This window comes from Protopterus annectens, chromosome 6.part0 (assembly GCF_019279795.1).
Source record: "Protopterus annectens isolate FY-2018-M chromosome 6.part0, PAN1.0, whole genome shotgun sequence".
Classification (NCBI taxonomy): Eukaryota; Metazoa; Chordata; order Ceratodontiformes; family Protopteridae; genus Protopterus; species Protopterus annectens.
This window is the reverse complement of record NC_056737.1, coordinates 1410885661-1410900693: the sequence shown is the minus strand read 5'-3', so window position 1 is coordinate 1410900693 and position 15033 is coordinate 1410885661. Positions and strand designations below refer to the sequence as shown.

General features: G+C 39.7%; 1 protein-coding gene across 1 annotated transcript in view; it reads left to right on the top strand.

The window, feature by feature from the left end:
- LCT (lactase) overlaps positions 1-14132 on the top strand; it is a 773291-nt gene extending 759159 nt beyond the window's left edge. The window contains exons 19-20 of the mRNA XM_044073664.1: positions 12125-12296; positions 13834-14132. Coding sequence (XP_043929599.1) covers positions 12125-12296; positions 13834-14132 — 471 coding nt within the window. The remainder of the gene's footprint in view (positions 1-12124; positions 12297-13833) is intronic.
- The last annotated feature ends 901 nt before the right edge of the window (positions 14133-15033 follow it).

Sequence of the window (15033 nt, the reverse complement as noted above, 5' to 3'; positions counted from 1 at the left end):
TTTTATACTGAATACTGGACAGACAGATGGGTGTAAAATTATTTGGGTCTGATGTGATACAAAGTCGATTTGTGAACTGATAACTTTACATAGACTGTCACTGTAGGCCAGTTATATGTCCAGATGCTAGCATTTTGTTTCAACATGAACTATACTTAGATCTTTCTTGATTCTGTATAGGAAGGTACTTGGTGTGTCATCAGACACAGGGAACTTGAGCTTTTAACTTGTCAGTAATTATTATATCTGTGGTTAAACAAGGAAGTTTTTCTTCTCTCTGTAGTGTTCTGAGTGACATATATCTGCTTACTGTGACATTTGCCAGAATTATTCTGGAAGTACACTTATATCATGTGGCTGTGAAATCAATTTACTGCTTATTGATAAGCTGCATTTACATTTTCATTTCAGTTTTCTGGTGAAATTAAACAATGCCTCATTATTACTTTTAGCCTTTGAGATAGACCTAAGCTCATGCATAGATCTGGAAGATACTATAAGAAAGCAAGTAGTTTCTGTATTTTATTTAATCTAGGGTTATTTTAATGATAAGGTAATTTTGGAAAGAGAAGTAGTACATTTTTGTTGTATTTTTACTGATTCTGTGAGTCCATTAACTTTATTTTTTATTTATATGTGTTCATGAATGCAAAAGTTAAGAATAACACAGAACTCACCGATATTATTATTAAACATATGCATTTGGGTCACCGTGGACAATATCCCAGTTTGTTTTAATACGTATGTCATTTTCTGCAATAGAGTTTTCACTGGTTAAGTCTGTGAAGGATGATTTATTAATTATTGTGCCTGACTTCACTCTTAGGTTAAAGATGATGACATCATGGTCTGTACTATATAATAATTCTATAATAACGTCCACAATATCTCCTTTTTTCCCAGTCCTGGAAATTCACAGATTATTACAATCAGTCCATAGCACCAGACATTAAGTTTCACTCTTCACATCCTGTGCTTATGTATCTATTGACATTTGACTACTTTAGTCAATGCATGCCAGGGTAGAACTTCTCTGTTTGCACCATGACATTTGAGAGGTATTCTTACTGCTTTCTGTACCTCTTTGTATGTCACAAAATGTTGCAGACATTGCATAATGCCAGAGATACTCAATATATGTTAAGGAAAAGCCTGCAACACTAACTTATCAGCTAGTGCAGTGTGCTAATGCAGAGGTTTCACCACCCCCCTTCTGCTAAATTTTTTCCCTTATTTATATTTTAATCCTGGTGTCTAGTGGGGTTTTTTTTTTGTATATATATGTGTGTGTGTGTGTGTGTGTGTGTGTGTGTGTGTGTGTGTGTGTGTGTGTGTGTGTGTGTGTAGATATATATATATATATATATATATATATATATATATATATATATATATATATATATATATATATATATATATATATATATATATATATATATATATATATATATATATATATATATATATATATATATATATATCCGCGGTGGTGGTGCTGCAGTAGCATTGTCGCCTCACAGTAAGATGCTGTCCGGTTTGATTCTCAGCTAGAGAGTCTTCTGCGTGGAGACATGCGTGAATGGGTGTACCTTCGTTGAAGGTTGTGCATCAGGGCTGGCAACTCGGCGCGTAAAAATCAGCTGCCAATCATTAGCGGACCGGAGTTCCGCTGTGGCGACCCCTAACCGGGAAAAGCCGAAAGACACAACAATATATATATGCGTGTGTGTGTGTGTGTGTGTGTGTGTGTGTGTGTGTGTGTGTGTATGCGTGTGTATATATATATATATATATATATATATATATATATATATATATATATATATATATATATAAGGGTCCCTATCAAATGATAGAAAGCTCATTTGATAGAAACTCATTTCACTGACACCATAAGATAGAAAGCTCAAAACACTGAAAACTCATTTGACTGAAACTCAAAACACTGAAAATGCTATATGCCCTTTTCCCCATGGTAGTGTGATCCTGGAGTTAGTATATATAGTTAGGGAGGGGTGTAGCCCCCCACATAGTTTATGTAAATATTGTTTTTTCCAAACAGTTATTCATTGTAGTTATAAGTATCCATGTGTAGGGTTTAAAATGTAACTATGTATATTAACTCCAGGATCGCACTACCATGGGAAAAAGGGCATCAGTGTTTTCAGTTTCAGTCAAACGAGTTTTCAGTGTTTTGAGCTTTCTATGTTTTGCTTTCAGCCAAATGATTTTCCATCGAATGAGTTTTCTGTCATTTGATAGGGACCCATATATATATATATATATATATATATATATATATATATATATATATGTGTGTGTGTGTGTGTGTGTGTGTTTGTGTGTGTGTATGTATATATATATATATATATATATATATATATATATATATAATATATATATATATGTGTGTGTGTGTGTGTGTGTGTGTGTGTATGTATATATATATATATATATATATATATATATATATATATATATATATATATATATATATATATATATATATATATATATATATATATATATATATGTGCCTTTAAGGCATTTCATATTGAGTATCCCTGGTGGCTAGCATCCCACCCAAATGCACTGTGTTTATTTGATGCTCAGGCACATTGAGCAAAATTATCCTTCGTGGCTAGTGCCCCCCCCACCTCCGATCCCCATACTGTTTAAGTGCCACTCAGGTACACATATAAAGAGTTCTCTCTGCTAGCTAGTGCTTCCTACCATCCTCAATCCCTGTACTGTTTAACTGCTGCTCAACTACAAGTGTAAAGAATTATCCCTGGTGGTTACTGATTCTTTCCAGACCCTTGTGTACACTCATGCTCACACCTGCTAACACTACCTTACTTCTAGCCTAGCCAGTACTTCCCTCTTCTTTGACTGGTAAATATGGTCATCTGACTGTGTTCATTACCTCAAGGTGCAAGGAGCGACCATGCTAATCTACATGGCCAAGCAATTCCATGAATCTCTTGCTGCATAGATACCTTCCCAGAAGCAGTTCCAAGGGGAGAACCTATGACTAATTAAGATGCACCTCTTCTCCAGACTGCCTCAATAGCATAAAGCAGGGCCATGGAGACAGACCACCACAGTGCTATACAACTTTGTGCAAAGGCACCATGGTATGGCTGTCTATTCATTAAAAGTTACCTTGATGTGTACACCTCATGGTAACCTTTATGAATTCTCCCCTATACCTTTTCATGCTCTTGTTAGATAAAGTTTCCACCTAACAGCCATTGTCCCTCTATTTAAATTAAGATTAATAATCTGAAGTGGAAAAATATCAAGTTTATTTGTAACCTAATCCAATAATATAGAGGGAGAGGTGGAAGGTGTGTTACAAGTGAACTGCATCGTTCCAGTTTTCTAGATAAATTTCTATATCTCAGGGTGAGCAGCAGCTACCACCTAGATGGTTATCCTTTACTCCAATGAGTGTAGGTAGATCTAATAACATTTTATCTGCTTTCTTCGACTGCAGTTTATCAGAATTGCAATATACTTAAATTGTGTGAGCCTGCAATATAGCAGAGTAGATTTTCTCACTTCTCCCCACTGCTTTGTGACCACGAAATTGGTATATATAAGTAAGCAGGTGCAGGGTGCACTCTTCCACATGGAGGATGCAGGGTGGCTTTCCCCTTGCAAAAAAGGTTTTTGTTTTTATATTTTGCAATTGAGTTACATTTCTCAATTTAAGAAAATCAATGAGCTGTAACTCATACAGAGGTGATACGATCTAACATTGGTAAAGCCATGTGATCTAGACAAGCATACCCTTTGTTATGCCTAGTAAATTCTTACCTTCCTTCCAGAAAATATATGGATTACTTAGAAGCCTTCCTAATTTGGTGTAAGAAATGTGGCCTTGGCTGGTGGATAGCTTTTTTTCACTGGTTTCTACTGTTAAAAATTCTACTAGGCTGGAGCAAAATTCTCTTGATGTTCCCCAATTTGCATTTAAAAGTGTGAATGATCTCTTTCACCTCAGGGTTTAGCCAAGAGGCAGGGTTATTCTTAATATTGACCCAATCCATACTTCTCAACTGCCCAGATTTTCACAGAAAGTCCAGATTTTTGACTCCTACTTTGTCTATTTCTCATAAAATTGTGGTTTTGTGGCAAATCATTGAGGACTTGAAGTCATAAAATAATGACAGACATTTGAGTTTCAGATTTCATACCCTTCTGAAAATTCATGTTAATGCAAAACATGCAATTCTTTCAACTTTCTAAGTTTGCAGAGGAATATTTTAAAAATGTCCCTATTTTTCAGCCTCTGCCCCCCATTATTTATGTCTCTGTCCAAATTTCTTGCTCTTAGACATTGAGAGGTATGACCCAGTCCATTGAAGAAATTACTCTAACAGTGATTGTCACTCCCAGTCAGCTGCTTGGCATAGATGGATAGAACCCTACCCATGACCCAGTTGAACCAAAATCAATTAGTGGTGCTGACACTGGAGAAACTGAGTGGAAGTAGGAGTAGGAGTAGAATGGAGGCTGAGCTCACTCACTTCTCTCAGGGTGGAAGTGGCTCGTGGTTGCAGGGGGCTGCATGCTCCATTTGAGCTCCTCAGTGAAGAAAAGAGAGCCAACTCGGACAGCTGCCTCTAAGGAGTTTGGGGCACCTGTGGGATTTTGTCATTCACAAAAGTGAGTGACAGTTTGGCACAATGTCAATTGCATGTCTAACCCCAAAAATGTCAGTATGCAAGTACAGAAAACTTTTAGGACCAAGCTTGATGATCAGCTTTCATGTTGAGGAATACAGACAGGCCATAAACCTGTCAAGCTGAGAGAAGCAACAAGTCATTGGAGTATCTAGGGGAAGGCCTGATGGTTGAGTGTGGCACTCTGTCATGTATAATGGATGAGTTCCTACATAGGAGCAGTGCTGATGATGCAGACTCCCTTATTGTTACCTGTAATTTTAGGTGAGGCTTTGGACACTATCATTCTGCTGACTGCATGTTCTGGATTTATTGTTCCACCTTAGCCTTGCTTTGACTTTGAGATCCATGGGATACATAGACTCAGAAGACACTTGGGACATAGATAATGAAGGAATCACCCACTAGAAAACAAACTTAGTTTGGATACCCATATATTCAGCATATCAAACAGAAATCTCACTTAAGAAGGCATCTTTTTAGCAGTGGGACATCTGAATCTGAGAGTTTATCTTTGCTCTTTCAAGTGGTGGATATGCTGGCCTTGTCTTATCAACTGTATGGTCTTTTCTTCCTTTTAGAGTAATGAAGTTGTGTAATGTTTTTGCACACGACAATGCAAAAATCAGATTGTTTTTGTTCTGATGCTTCCATTGTGTGCTTTAATTTTTTAGATTCTGTTGAGTTGAGTTTAATCATGTCAGCTTTAAAGAAGTCATGAATGTGGCTTTACCCTTCCAATCAACTCACCATGAGCTGGCTTCAGGACCAATAATGCTGGTTAAATCTTGCCTCCACTCTCTGAATCCATTTATTTTCCAAACTGTTCAGTCTTCCTTATGGATGCATATTTTTCCATCTATGTTAAGAGAGGCTTTGATTACTGTCATCCTCAAGAAAATATTGTTGAGGAAACACTTGAGATTTCTGAATGTAGTTTTATTGGCTGGAGGGCTTATCTTGTTTTAAATTCTGTACAGTTGAGTGGCTCTTGGCTCATTTATTCAAAGTGAAGTACTTTTATTGAATAATCACACTTCTATGAGCTGTTTACAATGCACTGCTGTATCCATAGCTTTAAGTTTGTTTGTGGTAGCATTTCACTCCAGACACTCCTTTTCTGTGCTTTTACATTAGGAGGACTGGGATTGTTCATCTGGTGGCAGTAGGTGTAGGTGTTTACCTGTTCTTTCTGAGCTGGGAAACACACAAAAGGGCTCCAAGTATTTTTTTTGTACTTCTCTGCACTTGATTTGCACTGTTCTGATACCTAGATAACATAGACTAGATTCAGACCAGCTGAATCTAGCCTGTTATTGATACACTTGAGCACTAAACCAGCCATCTTATATTAAGGGCTCCTCTGCACCCTTGTGGCAGGACAGTGCGGACCCAGCCTTGTCTGAGCTGGGGATTGCTGCAGGAAGGCTCAATGTGTGCTTTCCTATTGGTAGATTAGCTTAAAAGTGTCTTAATTTCACCTGTATTTAAGCCTCGCATTTGTGCGTTGTAGTGCACCATACAATGGGGTTTAAGGGTGCTTGTATAGATGCAAACACCTTGAAACTCAATATTTCCCTAAACATCTGTCAGTGGAACCCTCCCAAGCTTCCGTACTGCATTAGGCACACTGAGCAGTGCTGCCACACGTATCATCCATATCCTTCAGTAGAACATGCACCTTTGTTAGTCCTAGAGCAAAAACTGGTCAAACTAGCCCAATCCCTTCCCTAATAGTACATATGGTAAAAACCTGCTATAATGGATACCCAGTTTCCCATCATTCACCAGCCAGCCTGACTGGCATGAGCATCCTGAGGCAATGTAGTAATTGCCTAATGTATACTGACAACCACTTACTCCTAAAACAAACAAATACCCTATGTGAGAGATGTAAATACACAATGACATTGGAATCAATTCTCTCACGTAACAACAAATCGGACATCAAACAGGTTGTCAGCACATAAACTTCACTTCTCACACAAAATGAGGTCACCACACATAAACCAATGTATTTGGGGGTACTTGCTAGAAGCCCACCAAAAAAATCAGAGACCTCCAAAATGTAAACCACTTGCACACACTGCTATGCAAACAGAAATCACTATACATAATAACACATACACCAGTGTCTCAACAAATAAGCCCCTAAGACAAAACACCTCAAAACCTAATGTATTGGTCATAGGTGATGCTATAGTGAGACAAATAGATATCCGCCTCACCAATCTAGACAAGGAGAAGGCCACAGTCAGCTGCCTATCAGGTCCCAGGATCCATCAAATCACACCTGCACTCAAGTCACTCAACAACAAGAACTGTTATGACTCTGTTATAGTCCATGTTGGGGGGAATGACTTGAGACATACCTCTCTGGACAATATGAAGAGAGATATGACTGAAGTCTCAGATTATGTGTCCCAGGCAGGTATGACTCTAGCCCTAAGCAGCATTCTACCGTCACCCAGGATAATGCCACAATATAACCAAAAAATGACTGACTTCAACAATTGGCTTAGCTCGTTTTGTCATTCCAGGGGGATCCACTGTTTGTCAGCATAGGAAGACATGGTTGATAGGCCACACTGCTTTGCCACAGATGGTCTTCACTTGTCTCTTCTGGGCATTTGGATACTGGCAAAGGCGCTTGCCTCCCCCATAGAGCCTTTTTTAGGAAGTGTCAAAACAACAAAATTTCCATTGTAACAAAATCCACTTGAGACAAACTCAAGGTTCTGCTGCTTAATACTCTGAGTCTAAACATGAAACTGCACTCCCTGGAAGAAATTCTCACCTTGGAAGATGCTGATGTCTGTGCAGTCACTGAGATCTGGTTCAAAGTCGTGGAGAGCACCCTGGCCATGCAAGGCTACAATGCCATCCACACATTCAAACCTCAAAATGAGCATGAAAAAACCAAAGGTGGAGGTGTATCAATCTTCATTAAAGCCAAGTACACCTCAAGACTGGTCAAACAGTACAACTGTCTCAAACTACTTTATGTCCAATTACCTACAGGCAAAATATCCTACCACATCATTGCTAGCTATAGGTCAACTGCCTACCTAGACTTACTGGAGTCACTCGCCATACAGCCGAATACCTTAGTCATGGGAGATTTCAATTATCCTTCCATCGAATGAGTGGCATACACAAGCACGAACATGCTCACCCAGAGGTTCCTGGAGTTTGTCAATACAAATGTTTTGGAACAGATAGTCTGCACCCCCACAAGGGTCTCAAATGTCCTAAACACAGTAGTCACCAATATGGGGGGGGGTCACTGCACACCCCTGTACAATGCCCTCCCTGATAAGGTCGGACCACAAATCAGTCTCATTCGAAGTAACTACTGAACCTGTTACCACCACAGGAGCAAAAAAACTAAAAAATAATTTACAAAGTAAATAGTAAACGATGGTATAAAAGGTTTTATACTCCCAGCAAATATAGACAACAATGACACTTATGTGGAGGTGTACACAAATGCCCTCTATAAACACTTAAGCAACTGTATAGACTCAGCTGTGCCTGACCAGATTAAAACCAGGTCCTCCCAAAAAAACAAGCCACCCTGGTGAACTTCAAGTATAAACATATTATATAACAAAAGGAAGAAAATGATGTCTAAGAACAAGAGGGAGCTGACTCAGCAGAGGATGAATTCTTTCATAGCTTGAACAAGCAAATCAGAAATCTTGTAAAGTCCTCTAAAGCTAATTATGAAGGTAAAATAGCATCCTTAGCTAAGGATAATCATAAGGCATTCTTTAACTATGTCTGAATTTTAAAACGGAATGCCCAGTTATGGGCCAAACTGGTAGTAGCTGTTACCACCCATACTATACCGGTTGAAATTGCCAACCTGCTAGCTGACAGATTTGGTGCAAACTTCACCCCCTTGTCCTCATCAGCCATACCTCAAAGCATACCTGACACCAGTCTCTGTCTAGTATTTCTAGAGATCAGGTCATATCTGTGGTCTCCAAGGCCAACAACATGGCCTCAGTTGGACCAGATAACATCCCGGGTTGCTTATACAGCAATCTAAAACAGGACCTAGTGAACCCACTTGGCATTCTCTTTAACCATAGCCTGAGAACTGGCTTTGTTCTAGCAGAGTGGAGAACAGCAACAATAATCCCCTTGCACAAAGGAGAGGCCATCAACTGACCCTGGGAACTATAGATCCATAAGTCTAGCCAGCTTCATCTGCAAGGCCATGGAAAGAATCATCATGGACCTTATCAACAAGGACATAGGTGACCTTCAGATTCTAGAACCAATACAGTTTGGCTTTGTTAAGGGTAGATCATGCTTATTAAACCTAGTAGACTTCTTTGAGAAATTCACCAAAGCCCCGGATGAAGGTAAGACAGTGCATACAGCCTGTCTTGACCTAGCCAAGGCTTTTGACACAATTCCCACTCAGGTACCATTGAGAAACTCTCCCAGGTGTGGATTAACCCTTATGTCACTAGATGGGTAACCAATTAGCTCACAAACAGAACAGATACTGTCAAAGTTGATGACTCCACCTCTACCAGTAGACCCATCACCAGTGGCGTACCACAAGGATCTGTCCTGGGCCCTTTACTGTTTGGAATCTATTTCTCTGAAGTCCAGGTTAAAGCAGATGGCCTTTGGCTTACCAAGTTTGCTGATGACTGTAAACTGGGTGCAATCATTGAGTCCACCAGTGATGTTAACATATTACAGGAGGGGATAACACAGACAAATAACTAGTGCCAAAGCCACAGCCTAAAACTAAATGCAAAAAAGTGCATTATTATCCCCTTTGGCAAAGCAGACTTCCCTGCTAATTATAATATTGACAGCACCCTGCTAGGTTCAAACCCAGTGGTGTGAGATCTGGGAAAATGGGTATATGGCAATCTGAACTTTGACCACCAAGTTTCCACAGTAGTAAGGAAAGCCTTCTACTTTGTGCATCTCATAAGTAAGGGGACTGCATCTAGATCTAAAGATGTTATAACTCCACTGTACTTGACTCTCATCAGGCAATTAATAGAGTACAATGCTCCCTTATGCAGGAATGACACCAGGCATGCAGCAGCTAGAAAGAACACAGAGGTTTCTCAGCAAGAAAATACAGGGCCTCTGAACCATGACTTACACGGATAGACTGAAAGCCCTCTCACTGTATGCTGTGTTGTATAGGCATGTGCCTGACATACAGGGCAGTCTCTGACCCTGCCCTGATGGATATACTGCACATCCCCAACTCAAGTGGCACAATTGTCACTTGCTCTAGGGATCTTAACCTAGCTTGTGACATTAACAGGACCTGCTAGAGAGACAGATATATCTCCCAGAGATGCCAGCTACTCTGGAATAAAATTTCCAATTCACGTGAAGCAGAGCTCCTCACTGATGCTATAAAAAGTGCAACCATGGATAGGAGACCACAAATTCACCGTAGGTTGGCACCTGTGTCCCTCATGGATAGGGGTAGTCGGTGTTTATCACGGACGCACTCTGCAAATTGCATCCATCTAACCAAAGACAATTGAGGCAACTCAGGATCAACATGGCCAGGCTTATAAGTACTCTAGGGCCACTAGCCTAGTAACCTCCTATGAACCTATATCTTTGGATCTCATCAGGCCCAAGAATTACTGTGCTACCTCCAACCATTCATTTAGAGATTGGGTAGTTGAGAAGGTGGCATATGCTTAGATGTTTTTCCTTTTAACATCTCATGACTTACTGGATACTTGTTAGTCTGGCTTTAGATCCAAGCACAGCAGTGAGAAGGCCACTGCCAGGATCATTAGTGATGTCTTCATGATGACAGATTAACAGTTGTGTTTACTCTTAGTCCTTGTTGCTCTTTCAGTGGCTTCTTGTGTTGTTGATTATGGTACCGTGACAAAGGGCACCTTAAGACATATTGTGGTCTTACTGGCACCATACATGACTGGCTTTGCCTCTTACCTCTCAGATCACACTCAGCATGTAGTTCCTGGAATTAATTCTTCTAGTTGCTTAGTTGCTCATTGCTGTGCAAGCTGCTTCAGTATTTAATGTTCGCATCTCTTCTGATCACGATTTGCTTCCACTTAAGAAAGTCATGCCGGCTAGAAGTTACACTACCAGTGTCACTCTGATGATATACAGTTAACCATCTCCTTTTCTAAGCAGCCAGTGCCAGATTGTACTGACTTGGAAGACTAACTTGTTTTCAGTTCTTCAGACGATGACAGAGTTACCATAGACTTATCTCAGACAAGAAGGGCAGGACTACCCATCCATCTCATCTTCCTTTCCCTTTTATTACTTACAGGAGGACTAGACTGGAGCTTGCATCTTACAGTCATGTTCATAAAGGGATTCTATACCGATGACTAATAATAAAGAATCCTGTCTCGATTGTTGTCAGGTCATCCTACTTCCATCATAAAAATGCACTCCAAATCTGGACATTCATTCCAGCTGTGGATAAAGTAATGGTGATTCATGGACTGGTATTTTCCCAAACTAATTACTGCAGTGCACTTTAGGTTGAGCTGATGGATACTGAGCTGGCCAGGCTACAACAAATAGGATGGCAGAACCATCTTGCTCCTATTTTATTACAGTCCTACTCTCTGACCTGTTCTGACGGGTGGTTACAGGCAGATTAATAATGAAGATACTTGTTCTTGCATCCTGTGCCCTACATAATATGGGTTCCATTTATTTAAAACAACTCATAGTATCCCTATGTCTTGGCAGGCAATCTATGCTAATCAGGTTTGGGCAATTAACTGTTTCCAGGCTAGGATTGACTCTTTGGGTAAATTATCTTTTGCCTGTGTTGCCCCAGTACAAAACTGAAAATTTTCAGGCAATCCTTCAAGAACCATCTTTTTAGAAGACTGCGCCTACAACCACACAGAGAGACAGTTTTACCTTTTGCAATTTAATTTAATTATTTATTATGTTTATGATATTTGATTGCTGTAGTTTTGCAGTGGTTATCATTTTACTTTACTTAGTGGTTAGGTTTTAAGCATCAAAATAAACAGACAGATAAAGCAGACAAACAGAGAAAGAGAGAGAAAGACAGACAGTGAGTGAGTAGTAAAGATATACACATACATATATGTCATGCAGGGGCAGAAGAATGTGTTGCACAAATTCCAGGGCTGTGTTACAGCCCCTTTGTTCTGCCATACACGTCCAGTCTATGCATGTCAAGTCTGCCACAGGCAAGGGCTACTAAGCCTGCTTAAAGGACGAGTTTTGAGTTATGCCATCAACAGCTGCAAAGCAGTGGTTCAGTGCCTAGACCTGATAAATGATGCTGCTATGCAAGTGACCACAGCCTGAGCATAGGTAATAGTGCTTCTCTTTGTCTGCCCTTATGTCTTACATTTGCAATTGTGTAATTTTGCTGTAAAACATACTCAGCAGTGTAAATCAAGGTATCAGAGGATGCAAGAACCAAATCTAACAACTATGTTCTTTATACAGATACTGATAGCGATGGCTTCAGTGGCACTGATTCATTGTTGGATACAGAACTGCAGACTCACAGTAGACCTGACTGCAGTGATGAGGAGTACAATGCAGATGATGACCTTCCTTTTTGGACAGGTATGTAACAGAATGAGTGCAAGGCTGACTGTCAAAGGTAACTCCCCACTGGAACTGCTTCTTGTGAGGGCATCTGTCAGAAGTAAGGGACACACAGTGTTACAAAGCAAAAGTTGCTTAGAGAGTTAAGCTAAGACTGACATCAGACATGACCTGTCACTGGAACTGCAGCAGATCACACTATCAGTCATCATATTTGCAGACCAGCCAATGGATTAAGCATTTAGTTAAACAGTCACACTGATTTTGACACAACAAAATTACATCACATTGACGTTGTGGACAGGATATTGTCACCACTGGATCTAGGCAGATGCTTAAACACAATGATGTTGACACAGAACAAGGAGGCCAAATACTGGATCACAATAGTCATTCATACAGTCCTATTTATGCCATCCTTATCATCCCAAAGCAATACTGTATAACAGCAATGGTACAGATAATAGGGTACTTCAGCAACCAAATGATGTCATTCATTCACACCAGCTGATAGTCATGATATACTCATGTAAGTACTGACAGTAAGTATAAAAAAATAGGTAAACACACATGGACTGTGCTTGATGATATTTGCTGCTATCATTTTCTGGTTCTGTATTTCGAACATGTGAGTAACATTTTATTTACCGATGTCAATTTCCATTGCATCTTGTATTATATGTAACAATGGAGCTGTTCTCCCCAGGCCTCCACTGAAAAGGGGATCTACACCCAGTCAGATTTCCATAGTCAGCAAATGAAAATAAATGGATGAATGAATAAGGTTTCTGATGTTTGAGGTCAACACTCAATACACATTCATCAATGAGTTTGAGAGGAAAATTACACTAGTCACAGTCAGGGATCCAGGAATAAACCAAGATGGACTCTGAATTTTATTTACTCGGAAGTGAAATACATACTTGATATCAAATGAAAACAGACAGTATGCTGCACTTCACCAGGGCAGGGCACAAGGATTTCTGATGGACTCCTATTACTGCTGTTCACATCCATGCATATATGGGTGCCCTTATGTACATATCAGTAGTTACATTACAGAGGTACAGCAAGTAAGGGGAGGGAACTGCATCTAAGGATGTTTCCCTACAATTAAGAACAGTGGACGGTGCAGTGGTGCAGCAGTTAGCATTGTCACACCACAGGAAGTTCTCCAGTTCAATTCTTGGCTGGGGTGCCTTCTGTGTGGAGTCTGCATGTCCTCCCTGCATTTGCATGGGTTTCCTCTGGGTGTTCTGGTTTCTACCCACATTCGAAAGACATGCGTCTGGAACATTTCTCCATGGGCCTCTACTGAAATTGGGCTCTGTCCCATTCAGATTTTCCCAGTAAACAAATGTTAAATAAATGACTGACCATTTTAAGAAAATCCAGCAAAACTGTCACTAAGACAATAATTGTACGGAGTGTCTCACTAAGTCATGATGTGTTCTTCACAAGTTCAGGATTCAGTACAACCTGCTTCATGAGCTAGCAGTAGACTAAGGTCTTATAGACATTCCATGATCACTTGTCATTTACACTTATATTTTAGGTAAGCCAAATTATGGCATAAACATTTGGATCTTAGCAGTTGTTCACAATGGGTACATCTGTGACTTTAAAGGCTGCAATGGCAAGTCGAAGGAAAAAATGGAAATTGGTCTGGTATGGTACATTTTGACTGACCCAGCCAGGAACTTAACAGGAAACAATTGTGATATTTACTTTGAAAACGTATTCAGGTTTGCCCCCCAGAGCATCACCTGTTGCATCAGAGCCTCTAATTCTCTAGAACCTTATGTGCTGATAGGTCTGGAGGCGTCAGATACTCATCAAGTTCATTATGCATAAAGCCATGCACGGCAATTATAAGCAAATGGAGAATGGGTATTTTGTGGCAGCAGAATGGAAGGATGCAAATCCTAAGTTTCTGTTGTTAAGCATAAATGGCATTCTCCTTGCTATACACTCTTGGTAGTAAATATTAATGTGCAGCGTACCATCTTTGTAGTGCCATCTTTGTAGTGCACCAGTATAACTGCAACATCCATTCTACTTCTTTCCTGAAAATGTATGTAATGAATTTAAGGTGTTTGTAAAAAAATATGAATAGAATTGTCTTCATAACCCAACTTGCAATCTAAACTTTTGAAATGCAACATCATAGACAAAGAAAAATAAATTTAACTAAAGCAGCAGGTTCAGATGAGATTGTTGGGTATATTAGCAGAAAAGTATCCTGAGGGTACTCATTGTGGCATGAAAAGAAAGGAATATTCCAGCTGGCTGGAGAATAAGCTTTCTAGTGCCAGTGTACAACAACAAAATGGACATTCACAACTGTGGACAGTTCAAAGGTATCAAATTCCTGTCACACTGCATGAAGGTGCTGGAGTGTGTGAGTGATAACTAAATATTCAGAGTAGTAGAAAGTAAGATGAGAGATGAGCAGTATGGATTCAAATCAGGGTGCTGTATAACTGACATAATGTTTACAGTGAGAAGTTGGATATGAAGTAATAGTTCAACTGGGCATTCCTAGACTTGGAGAAAACATAAAACAAGTTCTCAAGAAAGCTGATTTGGACAGTCCTGTGATGGTTTGAAGTCCCAGAAACACTGATAGAATTAGTGTAGACTATGATCAAAGACCCAATGAGACAAATAGTTACAGTGTTCTGACTTCCATGGGGGAGGATGCCAAGAGTTTTTAGCTCTGAGACCACTCCTTTTTATTTATTTACTACTTGGT